Source organism: Carassius gibelio, chromosome B23 (genome assembly GCF_023724105.1).
Source record: "Carassius gibelio isolate Cgi1373 ecotype wild population from Czech Republic chromosome B23, carGib1.2-hapl.c, whole genome shotgun sequence".
Lineage (NCBI taxonomy): Eukaryota > Metazoa > Chordata > Actinopteri > Cypriniformes > Cyprinidae > Carassius > Carassius gibelio.
In genome coordinates, this window is record NC_068418.1 from 27,224,426 (window position 1) to 27,248,851 (window position 24,426).

General features: G+C 39.0%; 2 protein-coding genes across 2 annotated transcripts; one reads left to right on the forward strand and one right to left on the reverse strand.

Annotated features, from left to right (window-relative positions):
* Positions 1-1,300: 1,300 nt before the first annotated feature.
* On the reverse strand, positions 1,301-7,230 carry LOC128011697 (uncharacterized). Its single transcript, XM_052594376.1, has one exon. It carries the CDS (start codon positions 6,886-6,888, stop codon positions 1,633-1,635), a length of 5,256 nt encoding a protein of 1,751 aa, XP_052450336.1. The 5' UTR covers positions 6,889-7,230; the 3' UTR covers positions 1,301-1,632.
* Positions 7,231-9,631: 2,401 nt separating this feature from the next.
* Positions 9,632-12,558, forward strand: LOC128011698 (uncharacterized). Its single transcript, XM_052594377.1, has 5 exons — positions 9,632-10,229; positions 10,923-11,201; positions 11,313-11,727; positions 11,833-12,101; positions 12,197-12,558. Exons 1-5 carry the CDS (start codon positions 9,791-9,793, stop codon positions 12,463-12,465), a joined length of 1,671 nt encoding a protein of 556 aa, XP_052450337.1. The 5' UTR covers positions 9,632-9,790; the 3' UTR covers positions 12,466-12,558.
* The last annotated feature ends 11,868 nt before the right edge of the window (positions 12,559-24,426 follow it).

Sequence of the window (24,426 nt, forward strand, 5' to 3'; positions counted from 1 at the left end):
CGATGTCCAGATCTGAATTTAAAAAAAAAAAATTCACAAACAGTCTCCGGAGTCCCGATCTGAATCAACCGAGTCGCGAACAGGCTCCGAAGTGTCGATCTGAATCAACCGAGTCGCGAACAGGCTCCGAAGTGTCGATCTGAATCAACCGAGTCGCGAACAGGCTCCGAAGTGTCGATCTGAATCAACCGAGTCGCGAACAGGCTCCGAAGTGCCGATCTGAAAACTTTGACTAACGAATGTAAAAAATAAATGCATTTTAATATAGTAAAAACAATTCAGATTGATCTTCCTCTATATTATATTAACAGCCTAACTTTTAACGAGCAATGCAGCATAAGATCACCTTTATACTATAAACAAAACACTATATTTCAGCCTATATTAATAACAGTAAAATATCAGTAATAATTCAAATTTATCAAAATAAAATGGATAAAATAATGGTTTCTATTTTAATATCCTTCAAAATATAATTTATTTGTGTGATAAGAAACACATAATAAATCATTCTGATCTCAAACTCTGACCGGTTTGTGTGTGTGCGTGTGTGTGTGTGTGTGTGTGTGTGTGTGTGTAGCACAGAGTTTTTGAATGTTTTCATTTCCGGTTCATAATCTCTGCTGCTGCTGTTACATTCACAGTCACGAACAGCTTGAATCATCTGGACTTTTTGAGTCAAATATTTTGGCAAAATTATTTAGCATTTTTATTTTATATTATTTCTTAACATATCAGACAATATCTGCCTTCATTTTGCATGCATCTTGTTTATTATCTCTTATAAACTTTTTTTGTTGTGTTGTTTTTTTATCCTCATTTGTAAGTTTGTAAGTTTGTAAACTTATCAAATTATGGCTTCGTTTCCTTACATGAATATCGAAATATTCAACTCAAATAAACACTTGTATGATGCAGTATTATAATTTAATTTGGGGTCCTGAAATACCCTGAACACTGCACAGAGGTTAAGATGACCATTGCTACAAAAATAAAATAAAAATTGAAATTCGTCCTATTTTGTTTTAATTTTCCCTTACTAAATTATACAGTTACTGATGCTATGGACTGTGGGATTACTGACAGGCTGTTAACAAATATCTGTCTCTAAACCTCTTTTCTCTTTATTAAACTTGATCTAGAAGCCTACATGATAGAATCAAATGCTTTGCAAATCCGCTCGAAAGACCTGATCTCAAATGATTCGCGAAACGCGCTTCGGAGTCCCGATCTGAATCAAATGTTTTGCGAACTCGCTCCGAATCCCAGATCTCAAGTTATTTTCCAGTGAAAGTGTCGTGTCTTCTTCACTTAACAAGCAATAATGAACTCTGACGACTTGAATTAAAACAAAGAACTTGTTTACTGTAGTTTCAGGCAGTTTACAGGGGAATGAATTCTCTTTAGCAGCATATAAAATACTAAGTTCCCTTCTCAGGGAGCTCTCAATCTGAATAGCATTATGGGCAAATGAATTCTTAAAGGGGAACAGCCCAATTAATTACTATATATATCGTTAATGTTCTTATTATTGAAAACAATTAATTAAACATTGTACTAAACATTTATGACTCTCATTAATCTAATTTAAGTTACAACATCCTCCCCCCCGATGAACGACTGTTCATCAACTTAAATCTCTAATGCATAAAGCAACTGAACGGGTCTTCTTAATACAGTTCCTGTGGATGTGCGAACAGCACAGGATCTAACTTTGCCATCTCTGCCTGGAAACAGCTCTTCAATTTTTCCTAATTTCCAGGTTTGTCTTGGCATGTTGGCATCTCCTATGAGAACAATGTCACCTGTTTTCAGCACAGTGGGTTTCTGTGTGCTGCAAGAATGTGCAGATTTCAAGTCTAGCAGATAGTCTTTCCTCCAACGATTCCACAGATTGGTCATGAGTCTGTTTTTGTATCCCCACCTCCTTGTCATCTCTTCCTTACTCACAGTGGTATGATCATGGTCTGCAGGAAATGGTTTTGGCGGCAGTGAAGTTAGTCGTTCACCAACCAGGAAGTGAGCAGGTGTCAGTGGCTGTGGCTCGTCAGCTTCATTGTGGACAAAGGTAAGGGGTCTGGAATTCAGTGTAGCTTCTACTTCTGTGAGGAGTGTAGTCATTTCTTCAAAGGTGAGCGATGCTCTTCCTAGCACCTTTCTCAGGCACGTCTTTACAGACCTCACTAGCCTTTCCCAAAATCCACCCCACCAGGCCGCTCGCTCTACGATGAAGCGCCAGCTGATGCCCTTCCCTGAGAAGTATTCCAGCAGTTGTGGATCTTTGATGGCATGCCACAGCTCACTGAGGTCTTGGTTTGCTCTTTTGAAAGTTTTGGCATTGTCTGAATAAATGACCTTGCACAATCCTCTTCTAGAAACAAATCGCTTAAGTGCTAACAGGAAGCTTTCTGTTGACTGACTTGATACAAGCTCCAAATGCACTGCTCTGGTGACTGCACATGTGAACAGAGCAACATAAGCCTTGCATAGCACATGATCATTCTTCACATACAGTGGACCTGCAAAGTCTATACCAGTCACTGCGAATGGAGGGCTCTCTATTATTCTGTCTCGTGGGAGTGGAGCCGTGTCCTGTTGTGCGGGTTTTGCTTTAAATCTTTTGCAAACAGTACATTTTGACAGGATACCCTTTACGAGTTGTCTGCCTCGCAAAATCCAGTGTCTACTTCTTATTTGTACAAGAGTGTCTCTTAGACCAGAATGCATGGTAACTTCATGGTTGTACTGGACCAGCAGCTCACAATATCTGCCTTTGCTAGGTAGAATCCATGGGTGTTTTTCTCTGTAACTGAAGCCCGGCTGTTGCAATCTGCCTCCAACACAGAGCAATTCATCAGCATCAAGGAAAGGTTTCAGATCTCTGATTTTGGAATCTGAATTCAGGGTTTTTCCAGCTTTCATCAAACTAATCTCATGACTAAAACTGCAAACTTGTGTCACTTTGGTCCAGTACTTCTCAGCCTCAAACATTTCTTCAGCAGTCAACTCACCTCTTCTCCTTGAGTTTGAACTTGTGTTGTGCACGAACCTCTTAATCCAAGCAGTAACCCGCAATACCCTTTTCAGTTTACTGTACTTCGGTAAATCTAGCACAGGTTCTGTTTCACTTTGGTCACTGCTGCTGCTGAGTTGCACACTGATCTGCTGAACTTGTTTTAGCTCATTAGTCACGTCTTCAACACTCTGATCTTCATCACTTTCCTCAGACAGATTTGGAGTAGTCAGAAATGGGGGTCCTTTCCACCACAGTCCGCTTTCTTTCAGATTAGCTACGGTCTGACCTCTGGTTGGGAGATCTGCTGGATTGGCCTTGCCTTTGCAGTGAAACCACATTGCCGGGTTGGTTAAAGACTGTATTTCAGCTACTCTGTTTGACACAAACTGTTTCCATCTGTAAGCTGGACTGCGAATCCACTGTAGTACGATCATTGAATCTGTCCAAAGGTGAACCTGTTGTAGCTCCATATTCAGAGGCTTTAGCAAGTTGTTTCCTAGTCTTGCTCCAATGACTGCTCCCATCAACTCAAGACGTGGCAGGGACATCTTTTTCAGCGGGGCTACCCTGGACTTTGAAGCAACGAGGCATGTAGACTTTGTTCCATCATCCGCCTCTCGCAGCAAGTATGCAACTGTACTGTAAGCTTTCTCACTTGCGTCACAGAACACATGAAGTTGTTGTGCATCATGCTTGTGCTCAGATTTTATTCCATACCAGCGGGGAATGACTATGTGGTGGATCTGTGGAAGTTCTGAACACCAGCTTTGCCATTCTTTTGCAAGATCTGTAGGCAGCTCCTCATCCCAGCCAAGGCCTCGTATCCACATCTCTTGAAAAAGGCATTTCACCCGCACAGTGAAAGGAGTCAGAAAGCCTATTGGGTCGAATATGCGAGCAGAGAGTTTCAGAACGCTCCTTTTGGTGTTCTCTCTTTTTGCTACAGCGTCCAGCAATGCAGTCAGATCAAAGACGAAATCATCCTTTTCAGTCCTCCACACCAAGCCTAGCACCTTCAGTACAGCTCCTGGTGTCTCTGTCTCTGGCGCAAGCTCATTCATCATCATTTTCCATTTCTCCTTCAACTCTGGACAGTTCGTTGTCCATTTGCAAAGGTCCATGCCAGCTGTGGACATAATCTGTTTGGCATTAGCAGTTATGGAGAAAGCATTCTCTACGTCACTTGCACTTGAGATAAAGTCATCGACATAAAGTGATTCCTTTATTATCTTTACTACCTCAGGAAGTTGGGCTTCATATTTCTTCAAATGTTTTCTCACTGTAGCTGCGAGGAGAAATGGGCTGGGAGATACTCCAAACACCACCCTCGTCATCCGTAGCACACGCAGCTTCTCACCTCTGACTTCATGAGGCAGTGCATCAAGCCAGAGGAATCGCACAGCATCTCGGTCCTTCTCAGCAAGAGAAATTTGCAAGAAAGCCTTTTTGATATCTGCTGTAAATGCAATCGCATGCAGTCTGAACTTGATTAATATACTGAGCAGATCTGGATTCAGGTTAGGACCAGTAAGCAGACAGTCATTAAGTGATGGAGAGTCTGTGTCATGTGATGAGGCATCAAACACTACTCTGAGTTTTGTTGTTACCTTGTCTTCGCGGAGAACAGCATGATGAGGCATATAGTATTTCACAGTGGTCGGAGATGACTCCTCCTCCACTGCATCTTCGACAATGCCCTGCTCAAGGTAATCGTTCACAACTTCATTATATCGGTGACACATCACTACATCTGACTGCAACTTTCTCTTAAGGCCTTCAAATCTTTTCCTTGCTATTCTGTAGTTATCTGGAAGTTCTGGCTTGTCAGGTCGCCACGGCAGTTCAACTTCATATCTTCCATCTTTGTACAGAGTTGTCTTTTCAAACTTGTGAAGAGCCTCCTCATCCTCAGGACTGTCTGTCTGCTTCATGGTGATACCGAGAGACTCTATTTCCCAGAAGGCTTTCAGGCGCTCTGAAACCAGTGTGTCTTCAGTAACTTGCACTTGCATGCAGGCTGAATCAGCAACACTGGACATTTTGACTGGGCCTTGCACTGACCATCCAAAGATGCTCTCAATGGCTACAAGTGCATCTGTAATTCTTTCTACTCGGCCTGACACTATACGCCAGTAGTAATCGGCACCAATCAGCATTGACAACTCTGTATCATAAGTGCCGTCGTCTGTATGATCTGCTAACTGCAAGCCTTTTCGTTCCAGCTCCGCTTGGATGTGCTCACCTGGGATCTTCATCACGGCAGTGCACACTTGGGGTGTCTCGAGTGCTTCTATTTCAATTTTCTGCTCCTTCTTCCAGATGTTCTGCAGAGTTAATTTGACTGTGTTGCGCTTTGCTGTAACTGGTGCTGTAGAGCCAAAAGTATGAAGAGTGACTGTTTCTTGCTTGATCACAGGTAACTTTAAAGCTCTCACTGTGTTTTCACTGATGAAGCTTCTCTGACTGCCTCCATCCAGTAAGCAGCGAATATTTCTACATCCACCAGGTCCTTCTGCACATGCTCTTACAGTCTGCAGAAGCACAGTGTTGTTCTGTTTAGCGGGCTGTATCTTTACTGAATGGGAAGCAAAAGAAGAAACTACATTGTCCTTGTTATCATCAGTGTCAGAATTGCGTGTCTCTCTTCTTTCACATACAGCACTGTGGTGTCGGCTTCCACATACATTACAGCACATTTTAGTCTTACAGAATCTTGCGATGTGCTTTGGCCCAAGACACACAAAGCATCTTCCCATCTTCATCAGTTTGTCCTTTCGTGCAGCAATATCAGTTTCGGGACACAGTTCTGTTTTGTGTGCTGCACTATCACAGAAAAGGCAGTTCTGTATTCTTTGACTGGTGGTTTGCAGCACTGCAGCTGATGGCATGTTGTGTTTTCTGTGCTTCATTTCAAATGATGTGTCTTGTCTTTTAACTGGTTTCTGATAACTTTGACTGTCTCTTGAATTACTTGGCTTAATCAGCTGCATGGTTCTTTCTCTGCTCAGAATCTCTTTCTGCAGGAATTCCATAACTTCTGAGACTTTCCATTCATCGCTGGCTCCTCTCTGTCGACTGTACTGGAGAGTAATGTCATCTGGAATCATCTGTAGCAGAACAGGGCACAACAAGCTGCCATAAGCCTCTGATGCGACACCCAGCGATTCTAAGCTGCGGATATGTACTTCACATTCATCATAAAGTTGTCTCAAAGCAGTGACATCGTTTGATTTCTTTACTGGGCAGAGATTCAGCAGTTTGGTCATATGAGCGTTAACAAGCAGGTCTTTTCTTCCGAACCGATTCTGCAGCAGCTCGATCGCGTGATCATAATTACTGTCTGTTAACATCAGTCCCGCTATTGCCTTTGAAGCAGCGCCGGTTAGGTACGTCTTTAAATAATTGAACTTCTCTGTTTTGCTCAGCGCATCGTTCTTGTGAATAGCGGTTTCAAACTGATTCCAAAAGTCTTGCCACTGACTAATTTCACCGTTAAACTTGTTTATAATCAACTTGGGCAACTTAACTGTTTGTCTGTGCAGCGAGGGCTCTGTGCTGCTCGGTCTGCTACTTTCCCGGTTTCTCTGTATCACTCGGTGCGCGCGTGATTTCGCGGTTATGACTCGCTCTTTATACTCCTCAACATCAGCGATTTCATTCTCCAAATCATCGGTGTCCGTCCCTTCCTCGATTCCAACATCCAACTCCAGCAGCGTTTCCCCCTTTTCAGATAACAGGGCTAACAGTTCACGTAATCGTTCAATGACTGGATCTTCTTTGTCTACCTCTGTTTCGATGTCTTGTAAAAGTCTCGTTGTGGAAGCGCGTACAGCTCTCCGTTTTCTGATTAGTCTTTCAAGTCGCTCCGCCATTTCGGGTCTTGCTTGCTAGTATCCCGGGTTTCGGCACCAAACAATTGTCGTGTCTTCTTCACTTAACAAGCAATAATGAACTCTGACGACTTGAATTAAAACAAAGAACTTGTTTACTGTAGTTTCAGGCAGTTTACAGGGGAATGAATTCTCTTTAGCAGCATATAAAATACTAAGTTCCCTTCTCAGGGAGCTCTCAATCTGAATAGCATTATGGGCAAATGAATTCTTAAAGGGGAACAGCCCAATTAATTACTATATATATCGTTAATGTTCTTATTATTGAAAACAATTAATTAAACATTGTACTAAACATTTATGACTCTCATTAATCTAATTTAAGTTACAACAGAAAGCGCTATAGAGTTCATTCGCTTGCCGAGAAATGGCGGAGGCCAAAAGTGTTCAGATGTGTATAGTGTGCCTTTGTGTTATAATAATAATAATTAAAAAAAAACTTATTTATGATTTCATAGTTTTCCCACCAACGAAAATAAAAAAAGCGTTGAAATTGGGCTATACGGCAAGAGGAGGAGGCGACAATTATGATGTTTATTACTGGAAGTGTTGCTCTGCAAACCTTATGTGCCTTAATTTAAATAATTTATTTTCTTACACGATGTATAATGTTGTTTAATTTAGGGAGTAACTCTGCAGTCCATAATTATTACATGTTCAGTTGAATTTGGCATGTTGTATATTGTTGTAATTAATGTGCAGCAAAGTAAGTAATCTTTGAATAGAGATATCGTGTACTACTGCATTTCTAAGTTTGTATTTACTTAGTAATAATCATTTATTATAACACTGTATTCAAGTCATACATAACAAAACTATAATTTAATTGTGATTGTGTTTGTTTTATTATATACTTTTTAGGCATGTAATAATTCTTTGTTATTTATATAGAGTTTACATTTGTACTGATTTATGTCTGTATCTCTATTTCAGAACCACACACATATACTTTGAAACTTTATTTCAATAAACACCTAAACGGAACATCACTTCTGCATTCTCTGTGGTGGTCACAACCTTCCAAAGACCAGTCAAATTATACAGTCCATAACAAACACCAAAACAACGTCAATTATTAATTCCTCAACGAAACACTATAGTATTTACAATTATGGTCTATTAATTAACCAAAATAAAATGAAATATGTTACATTTAAAATGCATTCCAACAAAAATTCCAGTCAGCATAATCAAAGCTTGATTTGCATGTCGACCATTTACAGTAGGCTATTATTTAAAGAGATCGAAATGAAAGGAAAAGATGAATATAAACGAATGTAGTATAAAAATATAAACAATAATAATAATAATAATAATAATATACAAATATTACGGGGACAAGACGATCAGTTAATGGACAAAACAAGGATAAAATATTTTTCAGTCAAATGGAAACACCCATATACGCAGCAATCATCTTTAATAGAAGAAATGTGTGAAAACATCTCTTGAGAGAAGCTCATATTATTAAATTCTACATTTTCTGCAGCGTCGCGCGTCAAGTCACGCTCCTGTGGGCGTCTTACAGACTGCATCTTACAATCACAACTTCATTGTGCTCTTACTCTTTTCGAGGCGAATTTCACAAAATTGGTCAGCTCCCGACAGCATCAGGTGTTTTATTTATTTCTTTATTTCAGTGAATGTAATCGATTAATCAGGGCCGGGTTTCCCAATAACGATTGATCTTATGCTCAAGAACGTTTTCTATAGTTATTTCACGATCGTTTGTTATTGTTTCAGTGCGTTTCCCAAAAATACACTTAACACAGTTGCACGTAGCTGTCCTTTAAGTGCTGCTTATGAGTCGCTGTCCGTTTATCAAGTGCTGAAATGTCCGCATGACTCTTCATTGTAGCACACGATCGTTTATTGACTTTAACCTAATGCTGCGCTCCAGACAGACAACATGGATATAATAACTATAATACCATACAATATTATAATATATTATAGTGTATAATATTATACTTTAACATAATAATATATAGGCTAATATACTTATGTTAGGTAAAAAATGTTAGCCTGAATGTTAGTTCTTAACCTATTCTTTAACCACTCTCTTAACCTTATGGCACGATTTTGTCTGACTCCGAAGCGCACGCTAAGAACGCGCGTTTTTACTGCAGATCACACGTCGATGACGCGCGTTTTGATGCACAAAGTATGTAATATGTAAAAATGTGGGTCAGAAAGCGGGTTAGGTACAATATTTTATTTTTTTGCGGTCCGAGTTGCGGGGGTTAGTTGAAAACGGTCGGGTGCGGGTTATTAATACATTGACCCGCGCGTCACTGGCGGGAAACTAGACGCGGCAGACGCGAATTTGACGCTCTATTCGCATTTGGTGTGAACGCAGCATGAGAGATGAATCATCAAGAGAAGCGGTTCAAACGAGTCATTTGTTCGTGAATCATCGCATTCAGACTGAAAAGCTGCATTCTCAAACCTGGTAAATGTGATTTATTATTATTATTTATTTCGCGTTGGAGAACAATCTTAGCAAAATGCCGAAATAAACGCAGTTATAGTTTAAAAACTGCTTTTACAAAAGTGATGAATAATATATATTTCTTAGATAATTAGCGAATCAGAGAAAACAAACTGTTGTTGGGAAAACATTCTGTTTCCGTGGCAACTTTGGAACAACAGCGTAACGCGCCACCGCTTTATGACGTCAGACTCCGTATAAAAGGCCTCGCAGAATCTTTGTAGTTGAGTGATATTCGAAGCAGAGCCTCGAGTCTGAGTGAAAGTCTTTGTATTACAGTCTGTATAGATCGAGATCTGCTGAGATTGTACAGAGTGTATCAGATCGAGTTTAAACTGAGATTATTGGATACAGACAGTTTGATAACTGTGCATTAAGAACAGATCTGTCAGTATGATAACTCCAGACACAGTGTCTATAGTGGCGAGAGAGGTGCGTCTGGAGGTTTATCTCAACGGTGTCTTCTACACCGGAGACAGTTGCTTTGTATTAGATGGTAAAGATGTGCAGCTGGAGCTGGAGATCACCGATGCCATCTACGACCTTCTCGGCTTCAGCGGTAATCAAGAGATAGATGTGAAGCTGCAGGTCATGACGGATGACCACATCTCCGTCAGTTCCTGCAGTCCAGGAGAGATGCACGTACAGCTGGAGACTGACGAGAATGAGCACATGTCGGTGTGTGAGGTCAAAGATCTGCAGCTGGAGATGAACAGGAACAGCATCTCGGAGCTGAAGAGCCCTGAGCCGGTGTCTGAAGATGAGAGCGATCCAGTCCCAGCAGGAGCTTCAGGAGAACAAGCCCTGGATGATGAGGAGAACCGCTCAACAGGTGTCTTCTTCATCTTTATTCATGTTTCTCACACTGTTTTATGATGCTGGAAGACAAAGACGTAATACTGTTTTACTATTTCAATGAGTTACTCTTCCACATCCCCTGAAACCCTTATTTCCAAGAGTAACACCTCCTTGAGATTTCAAGCTGCATCCTCCAAATTTGGCAGAAACCTTCAGACTGATCTGAATTATGATGCTTTATCTTTTCAAACTGATCCGACTTACAGAATTCCATTAGTCGACTTCAAAATACTGATTGATTTCCATTAGGGGGTGAAAACTTTTGCATTGATTTAATTTTGTGATTGTGAATTTCAGATGTGAATAAGTTTATATCTATCCATCTATCCATCTATCTATCTATCTATCTATCTATCTATCTATCCATCTATCCATCTATCTATCTATCTATCTATCCATCTATCTATCTATCTATCTATCTATCTATCTATCTATCTATCTAAAACCAATTGGAAAACAGGTAGCAGAGGATTTGGAAGTGGTTTTTAAAGGTCTAAAGGTTTTTAAAGGTCTAATTGGGTTTGAAATGTTTGGTTTCTTAGAAGTAATATTTTCTGAGTAAAACCTTCCAACTTCAAGTTTTTAAAAGTTCTTTAAAACTTTCAGACAAGGCTTTGGTCAAGTTTGTCATTACGCTCTACTTATGTAGTATCTCTTCTTTCTCCAGAACTCACCACTGGGCAGATGACCAAGAACATTAGTGCAGTCTTCCAGGGATTTTGTGCAGCTTTCCAGGGAAAAATGCCGAACCCTGTTGGGGAAGCTGAAGTGGATCTGATTGGTCCAGATGGATCATATGTCCCAGATCCAAGTGCTCATGAGCCAGAATCTGAAACATATCTGGTCGATTCTGAGCAATCGTGTTTCACTGAAACTGATCTGGTTGCTCCTCCAGAACCTAAACTGGATCCGGTTGATCCAGAGGAATCATGCGTCAGCCCGGAAGGTGAAGAGATGCAAATAGAAATGCCATTTTACAATCTGAACTAATTATTCATGTTTAATCTGGTTTGAGATGGTTCTAATGCCGCATTGTTGGTTTTTCTTCTTTTATCAGAAAATACCAGCACGATGAAGAATAAGAAAGTCCATGGCTTCGTCATGACCAAGAGAACGGAATATGCTACAGTGAGGAACATAAAGAAAATCAGCACTTTCCTCCAGAACGACAGGCCGAAGCATGTTGGAGTCTCAGCGCGGCCAGATTTGGAGCTGAACGTTCCTGATCCAGAACCTGGAGAGAATCCGGATGATCCTCCTGAAGATGATTGGGATCTGGCTCCTCCACAGGAATCATGTGCACCAGCTGCAAGCGTTCCTGAGCCGGAATCTAAAGTGACATCTGAGCTTTCAATGTTGGAAAACTACGTCCCTCTAAACGTGTTCCAACTGGAGGATCGTTTGGAGAAATACACACCTCTCAAACAAAGACACGTGACTAACGTCTGGCCCAGGCTCTTCATCGGAGATGAGTGAGTCTACAACATAACTCTATTTCTCTTATTGTTCTGTCATTTATTCTGCTTGGTACGTCCTCTGTAAGAAAGACTAACCCAGGCCGTTGTGTTCTTGTGCAGAGAGATGGCCACCGACCGAGATGCTCTGCAGGAGATGTGCATCACTCACATCCTCAACGCTGCAGCACCAAAGAAGCATCTTAAATACTACTTAGGACGTTTTAATGATGAAGACATGGTAGGAACGGTCAATACAGGGTCCAGATATTACAGAGGCTTGCACATCAATTATTACGGCTTGCCTACAGCAGACAGACACTGTTCTGACATCAGCAAGTGCTTCATACCAGCTGCCAAATTCATTGACAAGGCCCTGGAGAAGCGAGCAAGTGAGCTGAGAAACACACACAGCATTTCTCATCTATTAGAGTCCTACAGTCTAGAAATGAAGTGTTTGACCGTCTGACTGTGTTTCTCTCCTCAGGTAAGGTGCTGATTTGCTGCAAGCAGGGTGTGGAGCACTCGGTGACTCTGTTTCTGGCGTATCTGATGATCTGTCATGACATGATGGTGGAGGAGGCCATCGATCACGTCATGAAGGAGAGACGCATCAGACCCTCCAGAGACGTCCTGAAGAAGCTGATGCTCCTCAACGCTGACCTGGTGCTGCAGAGAAAACTGAAACTGCAGGACATCAAAACCGGCCGAAAGAGGAACAAGTGGCAGCTTAAAAAAAGGAGAGCGCTGATATAAAAATAATAAAAATGTGCACAGATGAAAAAACATAACAGCAAGAGCTGTCCTGGTAATGAGCTGCTAGTACTTTTATTTATTTATTAGTTATTTTATGTGTTCATATAGTGCAGAAGAACAAGTGCACAGATAGAAAAAAAATGTGTATATAAATAGAAATGTGAGCAAAATTATTCAGAAGTAATTCAGAAGTAAAATCAAACTTTTGCACATAGTTGAATAAAATATAAAAATGAATGGAGCTGCCAGTGCTTTTGTGTATTTAATTCTTATAGTGCAGATGAATAAGTGCACAGATAGTTAAACAGTTCAAATCAAACTTTTGCACACAGTTATATTAAATATTACAAATATTTCATTTCACAAACACTCAAAAAAAATGGATTGTTCGTTTTACACAGATATGTTTTGTTAAAACAACACAAATATATTTAGTTTTCCACCAAAACACAGTTGTATTGTGCTTAATCAACTTAAACTGTTTTATTTTAAATAAGGTATTGATGGAAATGAACAGGTGGATATTCTAGCTAAACAGGCCTTGAAATTGGATGAGGTTAACATCAATGTCTCTCTATGCAAAGCTGAAGGGAAATCTATTATTCAGGAAAAAGTGATTGGGATGTGGCAAGAGCAGTGGGATAATAATGACACTGGCAGACATCTTTACTGTGTGCAAAGAAATGTGTGAGGGGGAAGATCTAGGGATGGAAGTAGGAGAGAAGAGGCAGTGCTGACACGTTTAAGAATTGGCCATTCAGGTCTCAATAGATCTTTACTCCGTAAAGAGAAACATCAGACAGGAGGCTGTGATTATTGCGGTCAGCCAGAAACAGTTGAACATGTCCTAATAGAGTGTAATAATTATACGGAAGAGCGTAGTTGTTTAACATCAGTCCTATATAAAGAAGAGAAAGCGCTTACTTTAGTTAATTTATTAGGAGATGTATCTAAAACTGTTAAAAATCAAGTTATGAGGTTTCTCAAAAATACGGGGTTGTTCTACCGTATTTAATATGTACATATTTATATAATAAGTATGCGCATAGGTGAATAATTCCCTCTGACTATTCTCGACGACCACACTCCTGTCTGGTAGATGGCGGTAAATGCACCTTAAGTTGGTCTGCCAACCGCCAGTTAAACTCTAAAAGAAGAAGAAGAAGAACCGGAAGTGAGGATTTCCAACGCATTTGATGACGGCGCGGAGGAGAGCAAGAGGTACCAGAGGTAAGAAAATCTAAAGTTTTTCTTGTGTTAAGTCGAAATCTTTAATTTCTCTTAGAGTTTCTGTTTTGGGGTGCTTTTGTTTTGCAGTCTAGTATTGTGTAATCGGTTTATTGCACTGTTAATAGATGATTTTGAGCGGTTGGGAGATGTGAAAGCGCACTACTCTTTGTAATGTATTTACTTTAGTATATATATATATATATATATATATATACACTAGGGCTGAAACAATTAGTGGAAATTATCGACAACGTCGACGATAAAAAAAAATTGGCGGTAAATGTTTTTGAGTAATGTTAGTGGTTTGATCTCGTATCTGCCTAATGCGAAAGCCTGCAATAATGCAGTTTGACCAGTGTGGCGCTGTAGCGCAAGATTGTAATACACTCTCCTGATTCAATTCAAAAGAAGAAGATAGCACTTCAGTTTGATATTTTTTATTTTTTTTATTTTTTTTATTTTTTTATCTTCAAGCAACAAACAAGTAAGAAGGAAAGTGTGCATAAACAAGATGTTTATTTGGTATTTAATAGGTTAAACTGGCTTTTGGCTGTTGTAATAACCGTGACAGTCTGAAATGAACGGCAGTAACTGCACAGTGAGCAGACTACATTCAATACAAACACAGATGGTGCAGACATCAGCATTTAGCTTCTGTTTCTGAATTGGGTTGAAACTACAGAGAACTGGCCTTAAATGAAAAGATTAACTGTAACCATGTGAAATTAAAACAACAACTGCATAGTTCTAGGGTCCAATATTGAGGAAAAGCTCAATAAAGCCCCTTTCACACTGTGATTCCAGCAAATACAGGACCCGTAACGACACGTGACATCAGCGCGTGACGTGTACTGTACGAGTCGAAAACATTAGGCAGGTAATACTTTCACTGAAGCTGGAGAACGATCTCTGTGTCACCGTGGAAAGTGAGGAACTATCTCTGCTTCATACAGTTTGCACTTTTTTTTTTCGTGAACGTTGATTTTCCTTCAAAACAGCCGCTAAAAGAGTCGCACGATAACGTCATCACTACGACACGGCATTAGATCTGGCTTTTGTGATTTCTGAACCTCCATAAAGGCTGCAATGCAACTGAAATGTTCCCAGAGTCATAGTAAGGACATCAGTAAAACAGTTCAAGTGACATCAATGCTTCAGCCACACTTTTACAAAGCTACAAGAACATGTTTTTGTGCAAAGAAAACAAAAATAGTGATTTTATTCAACAAATGTTTGCTTTTCTGCAGATCAACAAAAAAATAACTATAAAACTAGATCTCTCTTTCAGAGAGAGATGATAACGATTCCTTACATAATCCCTTATTGGAATAGTATTGCGGAGAATAAACCTTGGGAGAAAGTATGGACCTTGCCTCATAGATATCTGCTTACCATCAAAGTAAAAGAAATAACATTTAAGTTAATTCACAAATGTTACCCAACTAAAGCCTTTCTTAGGAAATATAAGACATTGACGTGAGTTGCTGTTTTTGTCATTCTTCTGAAGAAGACTTCATTCATTTATTTTGGCAATGCTCCTACACTGAAACATTTTGGTCAGATTTTTGGAGTTTATTCAGTGTTATTTTGTAAGTGACTTCTCTTTTTGTTTTCATGATGCTTTCATGATTTCTTTGGATTGTTTCTATTCAAAAGAGAATATTGGAAAATATTACATAATTAATGTTTCCTGTTAGCTAAATTTCACATTCATAAACAGAAGTTTACTGGCTCTAAACCTCTTTTTTCTTTATTAAAATTGGACTTAGACAAGTACATGGAAACTATCCAAAGTTCTGTTAAATTGAAAGCTATGAAAACAGTCTCTTTATATTCGTCCTTTGTGTCTTATTGAGATGTAATTTTATTACCTGGTTTTTATTACCTCGTGTTGTTACCCTGGCATAACTAACAAATCTGTGTATATTCTTTTTTTGTGTATATAGTGTACTGTATTAATGTTTGTATTGTTTAATAAAAATTTTTAAAAAGAGTGAGTCAGTTCAGGAGTTCATAGCGGGTTCGCGAATCATTTGAGTCAGTTCGGGAGTTCGTAGTGGTTTTGTGATTCATGTGAGTCAGGTCGCGAATGATGTGCCTTTTGACAGTATCAAGTATATTCAAAAACTAAACGAATCGTGCCTAAAAAGTGCAGGCATCTAGGCTAATGTAAAGTGACATGATGAAGTCATACTAGTGCACGTGTGCATTTTGAGTGCGTTCTTTCACTGCATTATTCGGTGTATTCAAATGCGTTTATGAATGCATGTGAATGATCACAAAATTCAAGATATGGGGGTTAGAAAATGTATTTATATCATTTTATGTAGTTAATCAATATCAAACATTTCAGTTTTTTTTTCAAAAATCAGCATGATTAAAATGTGATATTAATTTACTACAAACAACTTTTGGTCTGTACTATAGATATATATAAATAGACATTCTTGAATCATTCTTGTCTTGCCTCTCAACAACTATTAAATATCGTCTGTAATTTAGTGTCTCCATACGCTGATTCCAACTTTAACTTACCTGATAACGAGCTGATTCACCTTAAGGAGGTTAATCAATATACTGTATGATTCAAGACACTAAGACTTTTAAGGTTCTTCATTTTTGACAATTGTTTTAAAATTGATATACACAAATTTGACAAAATTGATAATTGATATTTCGTTTATATTTTGAGTAAATTCATGTTTAAATGTAAAATTGTGACCCAAAGCACACTTAGTAATTAACCTCTGCTGCATTTTGAATCAAAAATCACATTTAAAAACAAATACTACTGAGATTAATATATTGATGCTATATACAAAGTAAGGTGACTGCAAACTAAACCAACAGGGTCCTAGAACTGCAGCCATCGCTATATCGTCCAGTACGGTAGGTGGCGCTGTCACGAAAAACTAGAGTCCTAGATCTGCAGCCTCCGGTTGTGCAGGAACATACTATTGGGTCAAACAGCGGATCCTGATCGGACCCGTGTGGGACGCGGACGCGCCTTTACTGCAACGGTTGAGTACAGCACAAGAGCCGACATCAGTCCAGGATTTCTTTGCTGGGACACGGCTGCGCTGAACCCTCTTTTGAGTAAGTATTGATTTATTGATATATTGCGACATTCACAGTAAACAGTGGTTTTTAAATCATCATGTATATTAATGATGTAATGGAGTTGTTTGATATTAGGACAACTTTAACATGTTCACTCGTGGATAATGGTTTAGCGCTAGCTTCTAGCTAGCTGTGCATTATTAAGTTTGCATTTTTGTAATTTTGGTCTTGTGTGTGTGTGTGTGTGTCTACCTGCCATCCTCTTTATAATCAAAATTAAGCTTCAGCATTTTAATCGCTGTTTGAGTTGGTTCAGACAATATGCGCCTGTTTGAACGTCAAAAAGTGCTAGCTTATCTGCTAATGTTAGCTACCGTCTATTAGCCTGAAACCATCCAGCAAATAGACCGGTGATTTAATGTCACCGCTCATTTGACACAGTTTAACAACAAAACGCTAAGTGAACATTACTAGCTAAGTTATCCTTTTCATGTTGGTTTTGAGCGCTATGCAGCCCAGCTAACCTGGAAAACGGTTTTAAAACAGTGTTGTTTATACAGCGTTTCGGAGGAATACAGCGTCTCCTGCAGCGGGGAGTCATGGGCAGAGGAGCGCAACGTTCGCTACATTAGCTTCTTGTGTCGTCTGGGGTCCGATTAACAGTAAATTCATCAAATTCAGTGTCCACAATGCCATTTTCCAACAAACTGTAGCTGTCATATTTTACAGGTTCCACGTGAGTGAGGATTTCATGTCGCGGCTTTCGTCGCTGTTTGTCACTTTGTCTATTATAATATATTATATACAGTATAAATAAGATTGAGTGACAAGTAGTGGTCGCCATGTTGGTAATTTGGTTGGCATGACTTCTCGAGTGAAGACGTCTTGTCACTGTTCAGTTGCTGAGAGGAAACGGATGACAGATCGTTTGAGTTCTGAAGAGCAGACCGCTGTGACCAGATGTACATTAAAAATGAAGTCGTGTAATTATGACTTTTCATAAACAGCTGAAGGAGCAGCGGTGCGACACCCAATGTTAATGACTTTTATATCAACTGCATTCATTCATAGCAGACGCTTTTATCCAAAGCGACTTACAATTGAGAACAAAAAAAGCAGTTAAACTAACAGTAGGACAACAAAAGACAAGTGTTATGACCCTTCTCAATTAAATTTGTGTTTCGAGAGGTCTCTCGTATTACATTATGGAAAAACTAATTTTTTCGAGAATTTTGAAGCCACATTTTTTGTGCCGTAGTAAAGCTGCACAGCAGACACAAATGAGCGTCTAGCGCTGTCATTGGCTGCTGCAGCAACTGGCACTAACCAGTGGTGAGGCGGCTCAGACGCTTGAACCAATCAGGGCACTTCACGCCCTGGCACGTCAGAGCCCGCCGAAATGGGCGTGGCTTATGGCTATAATCGACCCATACCTAGCCTATGAAATAAAACGTTAATCAAAAAAATAATCACACAGTTGTGCCCATCATTATAATTGTAGGTTATTGCAGGACATCTAAAAGGTTTGAATTAAAGGTCAAAATAATACTAGTTTCTCACAGTAGGGGTTCAGCTAAATAAAACGGCAGCAGGAAGTAGCTGCCCAGCCGAAAGCCCTGCCAAATTAGGAGGGACCTGCTATTTCGTGGCAGCCATAGACTGTATAAAAACAGCTAATCAGTATCGTATAACTGGAAGTCAAGTGACAGCAAGCTAATGTTCAATGGTGGCGCCGGCGATACCTAGTAAACCATACTAGAAACAGAGTTAATCATGTTAAACCATGCTAGAACATTTACAAACTTTCTGACTAGGCTTTTTTCAAGCCAACTTAAAATGTGTCTACAAACTTTACTATAGTCAGGATTATTGTCGATCATTCTGATTTCAGAACAAATACCAAGTTTGTTTCAAAAGTTACAGCTGCTTTATTAAACTAAGACAAGAATGTATTTAAGTACTGCAAATGTACAAATATCAATTGATAGCAAAATATGATTTTAAATAAGTCACTGATGAGATGATGTTCTTTTTTTTCCTTTTAGACAGGACTTTTATTATTAAAATTAAAAGTATGTTTTATTTATGTTAATATGATTATGTCATACTAGGCATTTCTCTCTGTATGTATATTTATATTAGTGCTGTCAAAATTAGCGCGTTAACGCATTCGATTAATTTGAAATATTTAACGCGTTAAAAAAAAATAACGCAATTAACGCGGTTGCAGTTTTTTTTTATTTCCAGTTGTGGCCTATGTGTGTTCAACGTGCAAAGAAATATGGATAAGACCAAGGAAGGACTTTTAGACGGAAAGTTTCAGTATAAATATCTGCCGGATTACTCTTCAGTCTGCCACAAGAAACATTACTCTTCATTTAGTCTGCCACAAGAAACAGCAACATTAAAATCATGAACTCAAATGTCATTTAAAAAAAAACAAAAAACAATGACTGTAACAGTGCGTAAATCAGACCTTTCTGTAACTCTAACGTTAATAAGCTTAAACGAAAATAACGAAATAATCGTGTAGCGGAGTATTTTTTGTACACAGTGCCGCGAACTGTCAATCACTCCTGTGCGCGTGCATCACTGTCCTCCTCGCAGCTGCAGCAACTTGCGCTCTCTCTCTTCATCAAGCTTTAAAACACAAAGGGGACGAAAAGATCATATTGTCTTTGTGCATAGGCTATAGATTAATTAGATAAATGAATATCTAAATTTGTGCATTGCCGTCTACGGTATTTTTTTAGAACTTAGAAAAAAGATGCTGCAGCCAATGAGCAGCCAGCGGGGGCTGCAGGACGACTCAACCTCCGCAGACAGTTTTTAATGTTTATCAGACAATAAATACTCAAGATTTTGCTTTAGTATGACTCACAACGAGTTTCACACACCTTCTCCGGCCACGTTGAGTTGTTGACACTTAACAGTGGTAAAAGCGACACATGCGCTATTCACTTGTATAACTTAAGGGTGAATGGGTAATGTAGTTTCTGCTCTGGGTGGGATGAATTAGGAAGCTTGCATTGTGAAGGGCGCTCTGAAAATCGGCAGTGCAGGTAAAAGATTAAAACCTCTATTAAAACAGATGTCCAAATGAGCGTACCGGCTCACTTAAAGCCCTGGCAATGACTATACTTTGGAATTTTTTTGCAGTCCACTTAGAATTCAACATGGAAATCATTTTTGTTTTTTATTGGCATTGATTGTTTTGAAATTCAAATGGTACTTACATGCCTGTGTTTTTATTTCTGTAATAAATATGGCTTTCAAGCCAACAGTTAATTTGGAGGATATTGATGATTTATTGCAGGTATGTTGTTTACATGAGAAAATCTGTGTTACAAGTTAAACAAAAATTCCAATAAACAATCATATTTTGAATTTAAATAGTTTCTTTGTCTTGAGTTTACATTAATTATTTACATTTTACATTTACATATCCAAAAAGTTTCAGTCTTTTAATTGCGATTAATCGCGATTAATTTTAAAAAATTGTGCGATTAATTAGTTATTTTTTTTTAATCGATTGACAGCACTAATTTATATACATTTCATTATTTAACATGTACACTCAATCATAAATTATATTTATACACATACAAATTCATAATTTCAAGTGTAGCTTAATGGGGTTTTTGTATTATGTCTATGATCTTCATTTTTTTCTTCATTTATGATTTATATTTGATAAACCTTTTTAATCATATAATATAAAATAATTACTAATTGAAGTTTCTCTCTTCTTGTCTAGTGTGTAGCAAAGAAACAGACAACACCAGCATTCAAGAATGTGTTTATTTAAATACAACATTAGAAACAATTATACTTTGGAATCAGAAGAGGTTGTTAGTGTTGCTGTCTATATTTGCAGCTGTGCGGCTGGTAAAGGATTGTACAACCATCTGACAGCACTTTTATATCAGACGGTCCACTACGTGCAGCTTCATTCACAAACCGTCCCATCACCACTGACCTGCACGAGTCAGACACAATTTGGTCCTGTACCTCGTGGCAGTCCACTTTCTTACCAATGTCCCCCTATAGCTGCAGGTGTTCCTGATCTTAATTTTCCCCCACTACCTGTGTTTGCGTATGAGTTTGGCTGTAATTATAAATTTGTGCCACACACCATCAAGCACTTCATCTGGAGTCTATAAAGGTTACCCATAGCTCAGCTTGCCAGATTGAAGAGGACACAAGACTACAGTCAAAATGCACTGCTTGGGGACAAATTCGGAAATCAAGGGTTACTGCGAGCAGGTTCCGGGAGGTTTGTCATGTGGTTGGGGATTCAGCGAGTCAAGAATCATTAAGTGCTATGAAACGTGGCCTTGAACTTGAGCCAGATATTTTGAGAAACTCTTCAGAGACAGCCAGTGTTAGTGTCCTACCATGTGGCTTTATTACCAACCCAGAAGCATCACATCTGGGAGCTAGTCCAGACGGACGAGTCCACGATCCATCTGAATCATTCCAGTTTGGACTAGTGGAGGTGAAAAGCAGCTCTGCTGAAAACATTGCTCTGGTTCCGTTTGTGAAAATATTAGATAAATCACAAATTATTCTGTAACATTAAATATATAGTGCTTGCTCTTAATTATGTAAATATGTACATACCAAACTGGATACATTTTGTATTCGATATTCTGTAATGTATATTATATACATACACATTTACTGGTTGTATATATTTATTTAATACAATGTGTAAAAGGTGGAATGATCCGTCTAGCACCAACACTGGAGACATGTCTTCAATCGTGAACCCCTTGTCTGCCAGGACCACATCTCCAGGCTCAAGCAGGTCCAAAATCCCAGATTTCTTTGTCCGAGATTGAACCTGTATAAAGCTGAAAGATAAGTGACTGCACCACACGGAGCTACCCCAACCAGAGCTTTGAATGTGGTGGTGCTCTTGTAACTGGAGAAGATCTCAGCGATGGAGGGCTTTCACAGCGGATTTCTGTGCAGTCCAGGACGACTCGCAGGTCTGGACTGAACAAACGCTAATTCTCTGGCATGGAGGAGCATCCAAATGGTACTGAACCCAACACAGAGAACAGGTAATTATCCCAGGTGATAATGGTCCTACTCACCGTAGCCACACTTACTCCAAAAATGTCTGCAATAACTCGTTCCCTCAGTCCAGCAGCTGCCCGACAGCAGTAGATGAACAGTTTTCGGTGCAGGGCTAGGTTTGGGGATTCTTCCTGACCCATCCTCTGTGTCTTGGTCCAGTACACCAGATTTCTAGCAGATGGAAATATAGACTCCCAGAACACCTGGAAAACTTCCTGTGAGGGAAACTTTATGTAGTATCTGAGAGTTTGATCAGAAACACAAAATCTGTTCAGTACTGTTTGTTTTCCTAGTGACATTTTCTGCAACCTCGCCTCCAGCTCTTCGATGTACTGCAGAGCCTCATCTAATGCACCTATAAAAATGTTAAATATATATAGAGTTATTCATACTATTTGTAAATTTCTGTTTGCACCAAAGACAAAAGGGTTGTTCTATAATTGTAGGTACATTTATGTTTTCCCCCTGCATTGACATTTCTTACTCAGTGTCATGAATCACAAAATGTTACATACTATACACACACACACACACACACACACACACACACACACACACATAAAACCTGCAACATCTTGTGATATCATTTTTTTATTTTTTTATTTATAGTTGTCTGAATGTGTAAATTCTGGCACCATCAAATTAGATTATTAAAGTAGAGTGAGAATGTTAATAGTATTTAAGAATTGAGTCATACACAGACACACACAGTAATAATTATTAATTGCCTTGCTAGCAAAGTACTGTAAAAAAAAAAAAAGAACTTTAAAGTACTTACATTTAAACACCCAGAGATGTATAAAGTACTAGAGACCCATACTTGAGTAAAAGTACAAGTGCTCTATCAAAAAAGTGACTTGAGTAGAAGTAGAAGTGCTCTTTAAGCACCACACTTAAGTAGAAGTACTAAAGTATTCAACATTTTTTGTACTTAAGTATTGCAAGTAGTCTATTTTAAAATGTACTACTCAAGTACTGAAAGTAAAAGTAGAAGTATTGTGTTATGTAGCTATTAAAGAAAGTAGTCAAAAGTTTGAACATATTGTTTTTACTATTTCAAATAATTAACCTAAAGGACAATCACAATTCCTTTGACTGTAACTTCTTGTAAACAAAAAACGGTTACTAGGGTCAGTTAGCCCAATTAGCAAAATAATGTCATTAATAACTTACCCTCATGTTGTTTCAAACCCTTAAGACATCAGAGGGTCATTTAGAATTTTTTGAAGCATCGAAAATACATTTTGGTCCAAAAATAGCAAAAACTACGACTTTATTCAGCATTGTCTTCTCTTCCGTGTCTGTTGTAAAACAGTTAAAAACAAAGCAGTTTGTGATATCTGGTTCGCGAACGAATGTAACCGGATCTTCTTGAAACAGTTCACCAAATCGAACTGAATCGTTTTAAATGGTTCGCGTCTCCAATACGCATTAATCCACAGATGAATTAAGCTGTTAACTTGTTTAATGTGTCTGACAATCCCTCTGAGTTAAAACAAACCAATATCCCGGAGTAGTTCATTGACTCAAACAGTACACTGACTGAACTGCTGTGAAGAGAGAACTGAAGATGAACACCGAGCCGAGCCAGATAATGCCTCGTTCACGAGTCAAGAACCGTTTCTGTCAGACGCGTCCGATTCGTGAAACGAGGAGCTGATGATACTGCGCATGTGTGATTCAGCGTGAAGCAAACCGACACACAGAGCGTCTGAACTGAACTGATTCTTTTGGTGATTGATTCTGAACTGATTCTGTGTTAATGTTATGAGCCCAGGTGCAGTAAACGCCAATGACGCCATTGCGTCGAGCGCAAAAGAATCGGTGAACTGTTTTCTTCAACTGGTTTATTGAATCGAACTGTCAGAAAGAACTAACGTTACTGGTCATCCGAGAACCGATGCAACCGGTTCTTGACTCGTGAACGAGTCATTATCTGGCTCGGCTCGGTGTTCATCTCTCTCTTCACAGCAGTCAGCATGCGCAGTCTTCTTAATCGCTTGATTCGCTCAATGATGTGCCAGCTTCATCAAACCTGCCATCTACAGTTCTGGCAGTGGTTTGTAATGGAATGATTCGTAACATTTTTATAATTGTAACGAGTAACGATGCAGCACATTCGCGAATCATTGGAGTCAGTTCGGGAGCTCGTAGCGGGTTCGCGAATCATTTGAGTCAGTGCGGGAATTCAGAGCGGGATCGCGAATCATTTAAAAATTTCATCCTTACAAAAAAATCCTGCAGAACCTACAGACCACATACCTGCATATTCTTACAGGATCCCGCAGGATTTTCGTGACCGTTTTCCTGTAGGACTCCTACAGAATCCTAAAGGAAATCAAAAGCATTAACATTATTGTTCAATTCCTATAGGATCTGTGCAGAAATCTAAATTCATTATTATGTATATTCATCATGTTGGACTGCTAAAGGGATATTCAGGGCCTCCTGTATAACAAAACACTTTTATAAAAGCAATGTTGTGTCTAAATTTTAAATCTCAACAAAAAGTAAAAAAAAAAGACAGAAAATATTCATTATGAATTATTTATTAGTCAAAAGAGCTTGAAAATAAAATGAGACAAG